Source organism: Danio rerio, chromosome 20 (assembly GCF_049306965.1).
Source record: "Danio rerio strain Tuebingen ecotype United States chromosome 20, GRCz12tu, whole genome shotgun sequence".
In the NCBI taxonomy this organism is placed as follows: Eukaryota; Metazoa; Chordata; class Actinopteri; order Cypriniformes; family Danionidae; genus Danio; species Danio rerio.
Window position 1 is genome coordinate 34796573 of NC_133195.1, and position 18428 is coordinate 34815000.

At 35.7% G+C, this 18428-nt stretch overlaps 2 protein-coding genes across 13 annotated transcripts in view; both read right to left on the reverse strand.

The window, feature by feature from the left end:
* The window catches only part of adgb (androglobin), a 77855-nt gene extending 60534 nt beyond the window's left edge, over positions 1–17321 (reverse strand). For 8 of the 12 annotated variants that reach the window (XM_073933369.1, XM_073933368.1, XM_073933366.1 and 5 more), the window contains exons 1-8: positions 16915–17321; positions 14470–14605; positions 14182–14271; positions 12566–12637; positions 12288–12485; positions 8043–8182; positions 6265–6354; positions 1900–2042 (exon numbers count right to left, since the gene is read on the reverse strand). In XM_073933369.1, the coding sequence (XP_073789470.1) occupies positions 1900–2042; positions 6265–6354; positions 8043–8182; positions 12288–12485; positions 12566–12637; positions 14182–14271; positions 14470–14605; positions 16915–16991 (946 nt within the window). In that variant the 5' untranslated portion in view covers positions 16992–17321. Of the gene's footprint in view, positions 1–1899; positions 2043–6264; positions 6355–8042; positions 8183–10531; positions 10639–12287; positions 12486–12565; positions 12638–14181; positions 14272–14469; positions 14606–16914 lie in introns of those variants that run through there. The other 4 variants (XM_073933373.1, XM_073933372.1, XM_073933370.1 and 1 more) reach the window with 1 other exon arrangement.
* The window catches only part of LOC141379311 (uncharacterized), a 701133-nt gene that overhangs the window by 610196 nt on the left and 72509 nt on the right, over positions 1–18428 (reverse strand). The window lies entirely within an intron of this gene.

Sequence of the window (18428 nt, forward strand, 5' to 3'; positions counted from 1 at the left end):
ATTGTTGCCTAGTTTTGTGTAGTTTGCAAAAAATGTGTTTAATTGTGTGTTGTAAGTTGTAATCGCCCTGTGCTGCTTGTAATTACATATCTATTATAGATCAGTCCTTATACTGTATCTCTCAGGTTAAATCTTTATGGGGCTGTTCACATATTGTGTCCAAAACCATATTCAAAAGGCAACGTGTGCTTCTTCCTTTACCGATTTAAATTCAATTCAATTCATCTTTATTTGTATAGCGCTTTTACAAAGTAGATTGTGTCAAAGCAGCTTCACATAGAAAATTATAATGAATTGAAACAGTGTAGTTCAGTTTCAGAGTTTAAGTTCAGTTCAGTTTAGCTTCTCTGAACTCACGATCCTCTGCAGTCTTTGCTATGGCCACAATCAGCTGTTTCTCACACGCACAGCGTGGTCCATTTTCAAAACAGTTCAACTTTTGCCACTGTGTGGATTAATATTGAATGTGTGTTGTTATGACTTGGTGTTAGGATTAAGAGTAGAGTAATATGCTGGTGTTTAACTACATTTTCTTATTGCATTTCTGCATTGGACTCTCACATACTCTCTGCTACATCATAGTCATGGAGGGTGTTTCTCTCTGTCTCGCGCTGAACCTAATCGACAAATCACAATAAACAGGGTCATCGGTCCAATCTGTTGAGATTTGGGATTCAATCTCAGTCAGGGATTTGGGAACAAATAAATCCCTGAACGAATCATATAAGTTGTTGGGATAATTAGGTAAAAATAAATGCATATTATAAGACAATGAAGTGTTTTTTGACCTTCCATGCATATTAGCCTGTTGTTGGAGACCTACAAAACCAAAATATGACCATTTATAATGCAAAATAAATAGTTAATATTTAACTTACAAGTTTAAAATACTAATAAAGTGGAGAATTTTTAAAAAGGGGCAAAAATCATAAGCATATTATTTCCAAACAATGAGGTTTTTTATGTTAACATCTTAGCAACATTATGCCCTAAACGACTGATTTTTCTCAACTTTTGGGAATCAACTAGCATTTAGATTACCTCAAAGCAAACATAAACAAACTAAAAACCATCTAAACTAATCAAGAGGTAAGCTTTTTAATGCCTTCAGATTAGTCATGTGAGCCCTTTGAGATTTTACACAATTAATAGCCATTAATACACTTAATTACAATGAATAATGATATTGTACCTACAGTATGTGTATGAGGTCATAAACACTTTTTCATAAAATCTTGTGAATTGAAAATAATTACTATAACGGTAACACTTTATTTTGAGTAATAGTAGACTGTCTGCTTAATATCTGTTGATACTGCTCCTTCAACAGACATTTAACTGACTATAAGAAACTTTGCAAGTACATTTTAACTTACACTAACCCCAACCTGACAGTCTACTTATAATCTAATGAGAATTAGTTGGCATGTAGATGCAATGTAACTTAAATTCATCAACTGGACCATCAAAATAAAGTGCGACCAGAAATTATTTAACGTTTAATATTTTTGCACAAAAAAAGGAAATGTCTCTAAATTCTAAAGCACTTAGATCATTTTAAAGTTCCATTAAAAAGATTGTTTAGGAAAGAGCCATTAGCACTGTAGGCATCTTCCGTATCAATTCTTTCATTTACTCTCTCTGCTGGTGTCTTTTAATCTGACATGTCACAAACTGTTAAAGGATAAATGACTGAGATATGTGTGTGTAAATGGATTAACACTGGGAGGGTAAAGCAATACTAGTAAGTTTTGACCCTAAGGGCCATTTACGGACTTTGTTGTTATATTTTGAAAATGCAAAATGCAGAAAGCCTTTGGGATTAGGACAATAGAAAATACAGTCTGTAAAGTATAATAATCAATATAAAAGTGTGTGTGTGTGGGAGTGTGTAAATACCTCTGCTCTTTGGAGATTTGCTTTGAACATTGTTCACATTAGAATCAGTAATTGTGATCTTCTCTTCTGAGCTCTCTTCCTCCAACTGGAACTGAGCAACATTGTCCCTCAGAAAATCCCAAATCTTGCCTGTATACCAGGATCTGGGAGCAAAATTAACATATGGTAGATTAGAGTCTGATGTGTTCATTCTAATTAAGGTTTTACCAAATAATATCAGCTGATTACAGCTGAACAGCCTGATTACAGCCTGAAATAACAAAATGTATGTATCAATTTAATGACCAGTCTCAGGATCAATGGATGAAACTAATAAAGCTGAAGAAACCAAGCCTTTGCGCTTTGGACCAATCAATAAACAGCAATTAGAAAAACAAGCAAGCGATGCTCAATTAACTGATACAGAAGATTACTATGGCTTGACTAAAGACCAACAACACAAACAAACAACACACATTCACTAGAAAATATTCAACTTTAACATAGAGTACAATTCAAATGTTGGTGTTTTCTGGAATCTTTTATGCTCGCCAAGGGTAATATTAAATAAATATTATATTACAAATAATATTCAGTAGTGGTCAAATATTATTACAATTTAAAATAACTGTTTTCTATTTAAATATATTTTATAATGTCATTTATTTCTGTCATAAACACGTTTATATATTATAATAATATTCATAGCCGTCACTCCAGTCTTCACTGCCACACGGTTCTAGAGAGAACATTCTAATAAACAGATTTGGTTACCTATTTAAAAAAAAAAAAAAAAAATATATATATATATATATATATATATATATATATATATATATATATATATATATATATATATATATATATATATATATATATATATATATATTGTTATTATTATTATTAATGAGCAAATAAACATGCAAACAAACAAATACATATGTAAATTAAATAAATTAAAAACTATTTAATCGTTTTTTTATTTGTTATTTTTTATTTATTGAATTTATTAATTATTCAATTGTATTAATTATTGATTTATTATTATTATTATTATTATTATTATTATTTATGCCCCCATGCTTTTGTATGTGTAAATCCTGTAATCTTTAACAAAAATGTAACTAAATTACACTGCTTGCCCCTTTGTCCAAATTTCACACTAAAAAAACTGTAATCACGAGCTACATAAGTGTCTTGGACTCTCACAGCTCTCTGATGTTCGGGCAAACATGAGCTGCTGGAATGAGATACGACTCCAAGATCCTGCAGGGCTGCAACATGGAGTAAATGACCTCAGGAGATTCTACTTTGATACTGACTAGCCAAGCCTTACAAAAAAAGTACTCTCCAGAAGTTATGACAGCAAGATGTGTGCACTCATCTCATAGCAATTTATTTCTCCAAAATACGACAATATACTGTGTGTACTGGTCTCGGAAGAGTCTCCGAAACCCAGAAACTCATCAGAGTGTAAATTACAAGACACCACGCCGTGTTTCCCAAAACAGAGCAGAAGTGAGAGTTATGCTGAGGAAGTGACAATAAACTACAGTCAAACGTTAGAGAAGAGAAAGCTGCGCACAAACTTCAGAACAACATTCCTGCAGTAACTCGATTAAGCCTGAACATCGGTGAAGGCCAGTCGTTTGTTTGCAGAACAACAGAATAGTGTCTGCAGCCCATTTCCTCCTAATAAGGGTGGCATCTGTCCACACGGTGAGGGAAAAAAAGCATTCTGTGGATCGCAGAGCACAGCTTAATGAAGCTTGTTAGCACATACCACAGACATAAAGACAAAGCTGCAGGCAGAGAGAACAGATTAATAGCTGTAATGCTTAGCCAAAAGCAAAAACTTGTGAGACAGCCTCATTTTAAATGTTAAGAATAGTAACAAAAGTTGATAGCCTACAAAAAAAATGACAAATTTCCTATCAAAATGTTTTAAAGGTGGTAAGCAACAGATGTAGTGATGTATTCTTCCATATTGTGATGTATATCCTCCAGAAATGTGAACATTTATATTTACATTTATTCATTTAGCCCTTCAAATCACTAGGCATACAGTATACAGATTCCAAGTTTAAGTTAGTTTAGCAGGTTTTCTTTTTTTATTGATTGAATCTTTGTAATTGAATGTTTGTAGGAAAGTGTATGGTGCATATAGAGGAAGATGAAAGAGTATGGTTTGTCCAGCCCACTCATGTGTGAAGCACACTCAGAATCGCACAATGTCATTCAAAGAACATGGAGCGTTTATAAGAAAGTGTCTGGTGCAATTGGAGAGTTTGATGTTATGCTTATGTTACCATCCATAAAGCACATGTGAAAAGTACTTTGCACAGGGTAAAGGTGGTTTTGGTACATTTTAATGGTTAAAATGTGTGAAATGTAAGTTATGCGTAAATAATTTCTGTGTAAAAATAGGGCAGTAAAGTTAAGTAAAGTTTCTACCTTACTAAAGGCTTCTTTCTCATTGTGTACTTAATAAGAAAGGATATACGTGACCTCAAGTTGTTTCCATGTCACTTCTCACATTTGTGTGGTTGTGAGATGTAGTTTGGACAAAGTTGTCAGCGATTCTCCTATTTTAAAGTCATGCATTGTCACCAATCCATCTTGCAATGTAAACAAAGCAGTGACGAAATGCTAGCCTAAGTAGATACAGTGTGAAAACACCTGTGATGCGACTACTTTGAAAATCCTGCAGTTTGAACTCGGCATAAGTGGTTTTGTCCATCATTGTTGATTTGAAAAAAAAAATCCAGTTAACATTATTTATTTTATTTTTAATTTAAAGTGTAGATGAATCGTTCACAGGCGACGCAGTGGCGCAGTAGGTAGTGCTGTCGCCTCACAGCAAGAAGGTCGCTGGGTCGCTGGTTCGAGCCTCGGCTCAGTTAGTATTTCTGTGTGGAATTTGCATGTTCTCCCTGCGTTCATGTAGGTTTCCTACGGGTGCTCCGGTTTCCCCCACAGTCCAAAGACATGCGCTACAGGTGAACTGAATAGGCTAAATTGTCCGTAGTGTGTGTGTGTGTGTGTGTGTGTGTGTGTGTGTGTGTGTGTGTGTGTGTGTGTGTGTGTGTGTGTGTGTGTGTGTGTGTGTGTGTGTGTGTGTGAATGAGTGTGTGTTGATGTTTCCCAGAGATGGGTTGCGGCTGGAAGGGCATCCGCTGAGTAAAAACATGCTGGATAAGTTGGCGGTTCATTCTGCTGTGGCGACCCCAAATTAATAAAGGGAATAAGCCAACAAGAAAATGAACGAAAGAATTGTTTACAATTATATCAATAACAAGCATGGTCCAACAGTTTAGGACATGAGTACTTTTTCTGCTGTGAACATTGTAAAAAAAAAAAAATCTGCGGATTAATGCGAAATTATTTTTAGAGTTTCAAAACAGAATTATATGAAATAAAAAATAATACATTTTAATCTTTTATTTAATGTTTACAATGTAAATTCAATTAGATCCACTTATTTGGTAAACAAAGCAATTCTCTCATATAATATCTCTACTAAAAGACATAGTCAAGACATACAAACTGTATTGTAAATAAATCAAATAAACATTTTCATATTTGTCAATAATATTACTGAAATGTATTTAAAAACTGAATAAATGTGAATTTACACACATTTCCACAAGTAAATAAATGGACTCGATGGGCTAAAAATCTGCAGATTTCTGCACGTGCAGATTCTGTGTGGGCCTAGACATCAGCAGGAATACTCAGAAATGATGGTTACCAGAAACTATAAAAAATCTTTTTCTATGACCCACAGTAATTTGTAAATTGCGTATTACCCTTATTTTGGCATATGAATTCTTAAGTCAAGTCAAGACAAACTATGCTATTTTTCTGTAATAAATGTTTTTTTTTTTTTTTAAACTTATGCACATTCGACTATAAAGTAAAATTCTGTAGGCACAAGACATCAACATGATGTCATGTTGACGTTGTACCCCAACGACATGGGGACGTTGGATTTTATTTTGAAAGAAAATAGGATTGACGTCAGAACTCAACGTCAGGTCGACGTCAATGTCCAACCTAAAATCAACCATATGACAACGTCTAATCATGTTAGTCCTTGACGTTGTGTGAACGTTACCACTATGACATCTATCAGATGTTGGAATTTGGTCACTTTCCAACAAAACCTAAAATCAACCAAATATAAACGTAATTTAACATCGATACTGGACGTCAAAATAACGTTGTTCTTAGATGCTGGGTAGACATTGAATTTTGGTCACTTATGATGTTGTGTACCTGCTGAGAAACATTTATGCTGCCTTTTATCTAATACACCACAGCATTTGCAAACCTCAGGAATGCACAGTATAAGCAACATGTTGAGTGATATTTTAAAAGGCTCACTTTAAAGGAATCATCTCCGGTATCCATCCAGTGAGACAGTGGATGATCGTAAACTCTCCAAACTCTCTCCCGGAGCCTGAGACTGGAGTACTGGTGAGAGAAATCATAACATTAAAGGATACTTGTATGCCGGATGGCCATAAAATAAATTTAAAAACCTATGAGCAAACACTAGAATACCAGAAAAAGATGATCCTTTCAAAAAATGCACACTCAGTTCCACTTCCATTATGCTGAGACGTTGATCTGTTCATGTCTAAATGTATGTGTGTATGCGACCTCTTGCTCTCTTTCTCTGAAGAAACCAGATGGCTGATGCTCTAATTGTGCCTCACGGGATGCTGTATTCAACCAGTCCGGCAGCTATTAATTAACTGCGCGATTTCACTGTTCATCTTCACGCAAAGAGCCATTCCATCATTATCACTGCCACACAAGAACACAAGCTTGCTTCAAACAGGCCGTGCCGTGGCTTGCTTCAGGTGAGTCACGACTATGATCGCTTCAGTGCCAAATCTTGGAACCTTGGCAGTAATGAATTTTACAGCTTGTATATGTGTGTTAATTGGGAAAAAAGCCCCCTGGAAGGACACTATTGTGCATTTTGTTTCCTGAACATTTTATAAAAAAAACATAAATGATTAACAGGCTGAAAGATGGCTCATTTCCTAAGCTAGATTAAACATTTACAACATGAATAAATTGGTTGACTCATTCTTTTGGAGCACAAATCAGAAATTCTGAATTATGTATTTGTTCATTTGTATGCAATACATGGCAACATCCTTAAACTATCATGATAGTGGTCCATATATTCCAAGAAGAACTCAACAGATATCAACTATACCTCCTAAATGCACGAGCACAACGCTCACTTTTACAAACTAATATTTTGCTGGCATGACAATCAAGTATGAACCTCAATGGTTCTAGTGCAACAATGAAACAAGATTGATTTTGATCAAATCTGAATGCTGTAAACACTGCTCACTGATCAATGTTTATATGTGAACAAAAGCATGAATTAAATCTGCTGGTCTTAAAATACAATCATGTCTATTTTTTTTGAGGCAGCACAGTTTTGTGTGAACGACTTTCAATAGAGGGACAGAAATCTCATAAAGCAGTCATAAGTGGTGTTTTAAACACTGATGTAATTTGCAACTAAACTACCAAACTATGATGTATCATTTTAAAAATAACAAGTGTTTTCGGAAATCTGTTGGAGATACACAGTTTGAACCATGTTAGTTAAAGCGTAAAACTTCCCAAATAATGTTCCATAAGGGGATAAAGTAACAGCTTTTAAGATAAAATTATCATTATTATATATATATATATATATATATATATATATATATATATATATATATATATATATATATATATATATATATATATATATATATATATATATATATATATATATATATATATATATATATATATATATATATATATAAGCCCCCCTGTTTATTTTTTTCCCAAATTCTGTTTAAGCTTCAAAATGAATGAATAGAACATAGCCAGGAACTTTTTCTAACTACAACCCTAGAAGTTTAGTTACAAACACACAAATTTGCATTGCTATTTGGAAATGTTTGTTGACACGGTGGATTTAGGAACAACGGAACTTGCAAAAGTATAGGCTAAAGATGGTTTTGGGAAATGCACCCCTAAATGGTTTTGTGAACTAAGTCAAATAATTGAAAAGATCAAGTCAAGTTCATAATTAATTCAACCATTCATGTGTTTGAATTACAACTATAGATACTCACTCAGTACTGGCTACCTTTAGTATGCCTTTTGCCAACAGCATAGGCCATAGCTCGGATTGGTTTGTGGTAGCAGGAAGCAGCAGATTATTATCCTTGTCAAAGGGTAACATGTCATCAACAGTAATCTTCCTCCAACTTCCCTAAAAAAGCAGAACAAAATCCTTCTAAAAATAAAATATTCATTATTGTTAAAAATGTGGAATCCTAAACCATTTTAGTCTGTTAAAAAATTTTTATCATATAATGATGTAACAGGGTGACATGGTGGCTCAGTGGTTAGCACTGTCGCCTGACAGCAAGAAGGTCGCTGGTTGGAGTCCCGGCTGGGCCAGTTTCCCCCATGCGCTATAGACCATTTTAATGTGGCCATGTCATTGACCCATGAACATTTCCTGCTTGTTATCAAACTACTTCATCACTGCAAGAAGAGCCAATTCAATCATAACTTAATGTTAAAACAGCTATCATAACATTATTTATCAATATGTGGCTCTTTTTGAATTCCCGGAAGCTGTAGAAATGATAAATGTAAAACAGGAAACACATTGGGACTATTGTTTTTGTTTACATCTCTCAAAATGGTCTATAGGTCAATTGAATAAACTAAATTGGTTGTAGTGTATGTGTGTGAATGAGTGTGTATGGATGTTTCCCAGCACTGGATTGCAACTGGAAGGGCATCCTCTGTGTAAAACATGCTGGAATAGTTGGTGGTTCATTCAGTTCTAGAGACTCCTTTATAAATAATGGGACTAAGTAAAAAGAATGAATGAAGAAGATATGACCATTTCGTTTTTATTATTGTTAGTTTGTTTTTATTTACTCATTCATTTATTTTTTTATTATAGGATACACCTCTTTTGTATATTCCTTCTTTTAGATGTTGCCAAGCCTCTCCTGCTAAATGATAACTTATGGACTGAACAAATATGGTACACTCTGTTTGCTCACTGTCAACTCAGAAACTCTGGAATTATATTTATTTTGTTTTTATGTTTTTTATTTTTCTTTCAGTGTCGTGGTTGTGGTAGAGAAGGGGTGATGTAATGCTTTAAATTGTAAATGTAAAAAACTCTATAAATAAATATTTAAAAAATGAATGAATGAATGAATGAATGAATGAATGAATGAATGAATGAATGAATGAATGAAGTAACACTCTACAATAAAGCTGTATTAGTTAATGTTACTAAAACATTTACAAACAGGAACAAACAATAACCAATTCATTGATTACAGCATTTATTTATGTTGCACATTGTTAGGTTGTGTTACCTCACAGTGCATTAACTAAAGTAAACAAGCATGAGTTTAGATGTTAACAATGCATTGGTAAATGTTGATCTATGATTAATAAATGCTGTACAAGTATTGCTCAAAATTAGTCTTGATTGGTAAACACATTAGCAAATGAAACCTTATTGTAAAGTGTGACCTATAATGACATATTTCATCTGGTCAGGCCATTAATAGTCTGATTTCTGATATTCTGATATATATATATATATATATATATATATATATATATATATATATATATAAAACAGGAATAGAAAATTCAGTTTTAATGATCTGCTCATCAGCAAACTAATCCAAACAAAACCAAAGGTGCATCAATCAGAAGTTAGGTAAGCCTTTAAAGTCCATGGTTCATTAGTGTGCATTTTGCACACAGTAAAAGGAGCCATGTAAAATGCAATGATAAACATCATTAACTCTAGCATAAGTAAAAATTAAAGAGAGTGATCTTAGAAGATCAGTCAGCAACAAAATAAGTAGTGTCCAGTGCAGTACACCTTATCTAAATTGTTCCTGGATTAAGAGACTGTTACTTTCCTATTCTTTGATATCACCCGTCAAACAAATCCCTGTTACCGCTGTGCAGGTCAGTGTTGCCTCATTTAGTACTGGGACCTGTTAAGGTAAATAATTGTTTCTTGGTTTCTCATGCCCAGAGGACAGAACAGTCTGACAGTCACAGCTTTTACTGACTCTCCTGGCTCGCTGATAAGCATTGTGCTCACACTTAATCACTGTCTAAAGGACACAGTGTCCTTCCAGCAGGAGAATGTGGACATCTGCTGCAATAGGTGTTAAGCGGCGCGATATGTTGTGTTTTTAATAATATAACCAACCTGAGGCATTTTATGCATAATATCACCGTCTGAAACCTCTCATTCATTAAAGGGACTGAAAATGATGTCTATATTTACTCACCCTTCACTTGTTTTAAACCTGTGTGAATTTCAATTTTCTGTTAAACACAAAAGAAGATATTTTGAAAGTAGCTGGATACTAGTAACCATGTATTCGTTGTTCCTACTACAGAAGTAAGCTTTCTTCACATTAGTCCCTTTTTACACATGCAGACCTTTCCGGAAAATTACTGGCAATTTTCAGGAAAAGTTTGTATGAGTGAACAGGCCCTTTTTAAAAATATCGGTAAATTAGTTTCGGAAGTTTTCTGGAAAGAGAAGTTGTAACATTACCAGTAATCTGCCAGAATGCTGCACTTTGAGAACGCAGAAGGAAGACTGCCAGAAAGAGCACGTTCACGCTTAGAACACGTGAGACGTGTACTCTAGCCAATCAGAACCTTTAGACACATTTACATCCGTGCTTTTATGAAAATAAAAGCCTTTGAATATTTTTACAGACACATTTAGCTGCTAGATGTTAGTCAAATAACGTTTCTGTGCTCTTTCTTAATGTCAACTGTGTAAAAGAGCACCCGCACACACACATATTATGAACATCTCGACATGCAAAAGTGTTTCTCTATATGTTTTCATCAAAGTTGTTCACAATACTTTTCCATCCACAGAGTTTTTTAATGTAGTCAAATGTTTACAAATGCAAGAGCAGCCATTTAGAGGTCATTTCTGGTTAATGGTGTCCATTTACCAGTATTTTGAAATGGATGTGTGAATGGTCTTTTCTGGAAAAATTCCGGAACGTCCTTGCCTGTGTGAACAGCGCTTTTTTAAATTTACCAGTAAAGTCATTCCAGATATTTTCTGGATATTTTCACATCACTATGTGAAATGGGCTGATGTCTTCTTTTGTGTCCAACAGAACATAGAAACTCATAAAGATTTAGAACCATTTGAGCGCGAGTATATAGTGAGTAAACTTTCTTTTTTGGGCGAACCATTCCTATAAAGATGCTTTTGTATTCAACAAAATGGAAACAAAATACACTGTGGTTTATGTGGGGGTTCTTTTGCAGAAAATTAAGTACATAACTTTTCTTTGTACAGCAAAAGGTACTGTCATCATTTTCCATTGTTGATCCAATGTTGCGCAATACAGAGCTGAAAGGAAATCCAGGGAATGTTGTTCGCAGCAGGTGTTCAATTAAGACATTTAATACATAAGTTTCAGTGCTGGTTTGTTGGCATTGTTTTCATTGTGTTAAATTGTTTGTGCTTACTTCTTTCTTTCTTTTCATTTATAAGCCATGATGAGCGTCATGGTGGGTAACATGATCGCTTCACAGCAAAAAGGTGAAGGTTTAAGCCTCGGCTGGGTCAATAGGCATTTTTGTGCTGAGTTTTCATGTTATCTCCATGTTAGCGTGGATTTCTTCTAGGTGCTCCAAATCCAAAGACATGTGCTATAGGTGAATTTGGTTGGTTAAATTGTCCGCAGTGTATGTGGTTGCAGCTGGAAGGGCATCCTCTGCATAAAACTTGCTGGATAAGTTGATGGTTCATTCCGCTGTGGTGACCCCAGATTAATAAAGGGACTAAGCCGAAAAAAAAAAAAGAATGAATGAATGAATAAGTCATGATGTCATTTCATTCATTCATTCATTCATTCATTTTCTTTTTGGCTTAGTCTCTTTCTTAATCTGGGGTGACCACAGCGGAATGAACCGCCAACTCATCCAGCATGTTTTACATATTGGATGCCCATCCAGCTGCAACAAATCACTGGGAAACATCCATACACACTTATTTACTCTCATACACTAAGGCCAATTTAGTGTAACCAATTCACCTATACAGCATGTCTTTGGACTGTAGGGGAAACTGGAGCACCCAGAGGAAACCCATACAAACATGAGGAAAACATGCAAACTCTAAAGAGATATGCCAACTGGCCCAGCCGAGGCTCAAACCAGCAATCATCTTGCTGTGAGGCCACCGTGATGCCCACATGGTGTTTTTGTGTATATAATTTAGACACTAAAATATCACACAAACCAGTATTATGTGGTGCCCATACTCAACCTGAACTTACCAGCCAGTACAGTTTAATGACATACTTCCCATAGGTGTTATATAAGGGCATGTGGTCCTTTCCTGCTTTGCACAGGGAGTAGATGTGTTCCCAGGGTTTCCAAAGGGTGGGAACTGTTTCTGTGGAGACGACTTTGTCCTCTCTGGTGTTGCAGACTTTCCACAGAATGTGGCACTCACTAATGATCCATCGCATGAGCTGTGTGAGGGGTAACCTTAACTTAACGCCAAACACACTAATAAAGCTTTGCTCAAATAGAAAATGATTCACAAACTCACCTCACTTGAGAATAAATGCTCATTTGCTGAGGTGAGGTCAAAAGTATCTGCATTTTCCACCACAACTGGAATCTGTTTTAAATGACAAAATGCATTAGGTTAGGAACTGAATTTTCACTTCTAGACTAACCTTTGTGAGTAGATGAGTTTTGTTTTTCAGAAATAATGCATTACATATATTTGTTAAATTGAAACACATGTTTTATTTGCTCTGGAACACATGTTACAAATACAAATGCATCGAATAAATGTATCCTTGTTGAGCAGAACAGACATTTCTCATTCATTCATTTTCCTTCGGCTTTGTCATCAGGGGTCACCACAGCAGAAAGAACCGCCAACTTATCCAGAATATGTTTTACACAGCGGATGCCCTTCCAGCTGCAACCCAGTACTGGAAAACATCCGAACACACTCATTCACACACATATACGGCCAATTGTCATTCATTCATTTATTTCCTTTTCGGCTCACTCCCTTTATTATTCTAGGGTCAGCTGCACCCTAGTGCTGGGAAACATCCAAACATACTCTTTCTCACTCATATACTACAACCAATTTAGTTTATTCAATTCACCTATAGCGCATGTATTTGCACTAGTGGGGGAAACCGGAGCACCCGGAGGAAACCCAGGCAAGCACGGGCAGAACAAGGAAACTCCACACAGAAATGCCAACTGACCACACCAGGACTTGAACCAGCGAACTTCTTGCTGTGAAGTCACACTGAACCACCGTGTCACCCACAAACATTTCTAAAGCACTAAATAAATATAAATATAACTAATTGTTGTTGTTTACACTCTGTAATAAATATTAACAGAGGAAATAAAAGAAATAAACCAGTTTCTTCTCAAATGCATTACCCCACCACTGTCACTGATCATATTGACAGTCTGAAAGACATGATTCAATTATTTGAATCATTTTATTATTTGAATATTTGATAGTCTTCTGTTAATGGACTTTTAATCAAATGCAAATTGAAGGCTCCTGCTATTACTAACATTCTTGAAGAAAAGAGTCAAAACATTTTTTTAATTCCAATTGTTGCCATGGAAATGACAACAGAGCTAAACTACATGCGTTCTGTCAATTAAACATCTTAAATGCAGCTAGTCAGATGGCAAAAAAATAATTGGTTTCAGAGCTCTAGTTCCTACCCTTGATTATATTTGGATTTTGCTGCTTTTATGTGAGGTTTTTAACATCCCGTGACTTGCCCATTGTAGACTCATCTAAACAAGAGGAATAATATGAAATGTTCTGCCAGCATGAGGTAATTTAATCACAACCCCTACTCATATGAAAGCAGCATAAACAGATTTCATCAATTAAGCTCTGCATTACAGCTAAAATTGGATTGGAATGACTGTTAAAAAACAGGGTCAACATCAAATGGACATTTATGCGTGTTTGTTGGTTATAGTTTAGTTTAATGTTGGTCTAGAACTTTGCATTACACTCAATTAAAATTAATCTCACTTCTCAAATCAAGCTTTGAAGGTAGCTGAAATATGTTGTTATGCCAAAGCTAAAAATGTGACTTAGTGTCCTTAATGTCCACTTAGGTTAATGGAGTTTGTTGGACCTGCTGCGTTGGACTTAACTCTTACCTTTTTAAGTATGAACTCTGAAGGTCGTTTCCAAGTGTGTATCCTCAAGGAAGAAGGAAGTTCAACCTTCCCTTCTGGGTCATCGAAGAGCTGTTGGTTACATAAAATTTACAGTAAAAGCAATTTAAGAATGTGCTGTGTTTATCTAGCTCTGAAGCCAAGCAGTTTACTGAAACAGTTTACTGACACCAACATAACAACTTTGAATACTTCATAACTTCATAATTTAATTATTATTAAATAAACAACAACTGAATATTCAATCTTGATTTGTATTTTTAAGCTCACCTTGCTATCCTTGGGGGTTTTAGGTGCATCCCATTTTTCTGCATTGACATCTGTGTCATTCCACTCCGGCCAGAGAGAAATGAGACTCTTTTTTGACTCTACAGGACTTTCTGATGCACCAACCAACGATGATGCTCTAAAGACAATGCAGGATTTGTAGTATAATCAGGTAATGCTACTGTATATAGCGTTCAGAATGCCTTGTTATTAGCAACACCAGAGGCAGTTAAGTGAACTGTAGCCAGTTATTTATTACTCACAATTGTGCACTTAAGTGACTGTGTCCACAAACTTAGAATTTAGCGTACTACACTTGAGTTAGAACTTTCTCTATGAATCAATAATGTTCCACATAGCATGAGTATGATTAGCATTAATTAAACCAAATACTGTTAAATCCTTTCTTACTGTCTTTCCTAAATCATTTCTTGTGGTTAATAGAATAGTAAAGTGACCCTTTAATCCATAATTGGTAGTAATAATAATAATAATAATAATAATAATAATAATAATAATAACAACAATTATAATAATAATTCCTTGCATTTACATAGAACTTTTCTGGACACTCAAAGCTCTTTACACATTTTTGGGTGAAACTCCTCATCCACCACCAGTGTGCAGCATCCACCTGGATGACACGACCGCGACAGCAGCCATATTGCACCAGATGGCACACCACACACCAGCTGATTGGTAAATAGAAGACAGATAAAGCCAATTGTGGTATGGGGATTGTTAGGGGGCCATGATGGACAGAGGCCAATGGGTTAAACATACGGAACAAAATCAATGCCAAAAGTATTGAAACAAAAAGCTTGTTAAATAGCTCACTGAAAAAATAATACACTGAATTAACAACTGCTTGCATTTTCATGAGATCACACTTAGCTGATGATTGATTATAAAGCTTGTTTTGCATGCCCTGTGCTCATAAGGTCCTTGAGCCTGGGGCTCCCACCCATTTGCAAGGCGAGTGGCGAGTTTGAGCTCAGGTAAATCTCGTGAACTCCCCTGATGTAGTAGCTAATAAACAGATAGTGATTATTCTTAAGAGAAACTTACTAAGAGCATGTTTATGGTGCAGATTTGGATTAGTCAATGAACTTAAATTGCATGTTTTTGGACGGTGGGAGGAAACCGGGGAACCCAGGGGAAATCCACGTGAGCACAGGGAGAACGTGTAACCTCCGCACAGAAACGTCAGTTGGGTTGGTAAGGACCAGAACCAGGGATGTTCTTGCTGTGAGGCAACAGTGCTAACCACTGGGCAAACTTCACATATTGACTTGAACTGCCAGGGTTTGTCATTTAGGTCCTTGAATTTCACCAGCTGTTTATTTAAGCAGTCAATATTTCAAATCAAAACACAATTTCATACTTAAATTCAATACTTCATATTCAACTTTCATATTTCACTTCTAAAATATTAAGTTCTGTTTAAAAATGCAAAGTATAATATAAAAAAATGCAATTTTCAGTTCGTTTTATTTCAATTCAACAATTACAACATTAAATCCGGAAACTGCAGGAAAAGCAATAGATTGCAGATATCTTAGGAGGTTGTGGAGGGTCTGTTTTCTCAAAACCAGTGCTTTACACATTCACAGTGAAAAAAAGTGATATCTAAAAATGCTAACATGTAGCCCCTTTAAAATGGACAAGTATCGATTTAATTATTATTACTGCTAAGAAAGCATTCATATTGACATGTAATTGGTCTTTCAACATTTTAGAAATAAAAATTGATTTGTATGCATTTATTTTTAATTTATAGTATATAGCAGATTCACAATTTGCCCAAAAAAAAATAGATTTCAAAATTTACAATATTTTGTAGCCTTCCAAACACTGCAAGGGATGTAAACAAAAACAATGGTCCCAGGGTATTTCCTGTTTTATACTTTTCATTTCTACAGCTTCCGAGAATCCAAAATGAGCCACAAATAAATAATGCTATGATAGCCGTTTTAATATGAAGTTATGATTGAACTGTCTTGTTACAGTAATTAAATAGTTTGATAACAAGCAGGAAATTTCCATGGGCCAATGACATGCCCAAATTAAAATGGTTTGAATTTAACGCACAATGATTTGATAGTATAAAAACATAGATTAAAACAATTTAGTAAAATATGATATAATAGCTAAACGCTAAATAACTAATGAAAGCAGTAATACACCGAATAAAATTAAGGCACTCACTTAAGCGGATAGGAAATTTTAATAAATCAACTAATTTTGTCAAAATCAAAAAGTATCAAATCCATAGATTATTATTTAGGTAAAACAACATTGACGAGCCCAAAAACAAATACATTAAAGTTTTAAGGTGAAATAAAGGATTTGTTATTTACACAGTGAGTGATTTATTTACATTGTGGAAATATGTCAAGGCCATCAACACGCCAAGGATGAATTAACGAATAGTCAGCTAAATCTTACTCTTTTTTGGGAGAGTGTCCGGGCGAAGAAGCGACGAGGCTGGAGGCGGACGCCTTTTTCTTGGGTGTCTTCGACATTGCAAGCGTATGTAGGTCTTATTTCTTATTCTAAGAGTTCATGATCTGAAGGAACACTTGGCTGATTAAAGCACAAAAGATAATGATGAATAGGAAGCGATGCCCAGGGTGACACTCAGTCAGCAAGGAAAGTTTGCTATGTTGCTAGGCGACAGGCCCGCTCGGGATTGCCGACAGCTCGAGCGCAGCTCAGAGCTTTATTACCTCCTCGTGCCAATGAACTCCTCCTGACCTGCTCAAACAAACCCCTGAGTCTATTCTCTGGTGTTTGGCGATGGGAATTGGGAACAGACTCGTTTTTCAAACAGTTCAGTTCAGAGAATCGATTCCAAAATAACTGAATCACTTACCCTTTAACTCATCGCGTTATTGCGTCATCACGCACCACCTGTCAGTTCCACCTTTTACAGGTATTTCTGTCGAGCTTTTAAAAATAGGGTTAGGGTTCAAATAAATTTGCTTAAAATGCTTAAAACTAAATTGTATTATCAAACATTTAATGAGAAGAATATGTTTTAACAGAAGTTACTCCTGTATAGTCAACGAAAACCATCATGGGGCAGGCCTAAAGAAAAAAAAGTGGCCATTTTCTCCCCATGCAGTGTTTCTTTGATTCAAATGATGACAATGTTTTGTAAAGCTTTTTTTACTTTAAACAGCCTACTCAATATGAGTTAGAATTCATTGGTTCATTCATTTTCTTTTCGACTTAGTCCCTTTATAAATTTGGGGTCGCCACAGCGGAATGAACCGCCAACTTATCCAGCATACGTTTTTATGCAGCGGATGCCCTTCCTCTCAGCTACATCTCTGGGAAATATCCATACACACTTATACACTACGGAAAATTTACCCTACCCAATTCACCTGTACCACATGTCTTTGGACTGTGGGGGAAACCGGAGCACCTGGAGGAAAAACTCGTGAACACTGGGCGAACATGCAAACTCCACACAGAAACGTCAACTGACCCAGCCGAGGCACGAACCAAGGACCTTGTTGCTGTGAGGCTACAGCATTACCTACTGCACCACTGCGTCATCTGAGTTAGAGTTGTTCAGTATAAATTTATCAGTGTAGTTATCTAGGTTCCTGGGCACTACCATATCTTAGGACCTGAAGTGGGGTGCTTACATTGACTCTATTGTCAAAAAAGTTCAACAAAGGCTGTAACTCCTTCGTCAGCAGAGGAAGTTCAACCTTCCAAAGGAGCTGCTAAAACAGTCCTCCACTTGAATCAGTCTGCACTTTAATAACTCTCTGGTTTAGCTCAGCTACCAAATCCGACCTCCGAAGACTACGTTAAATAGTTCAAACTGCTAAGTGAATCAGTGGTAGCCTACATCCCTCCCTACTCACTAAAAAATGTACTTATCCAGAGCGAGCAGAAAGGCTGCCAAAATCACCCTGGACCCCTCACACCCAGCACACTGCCTC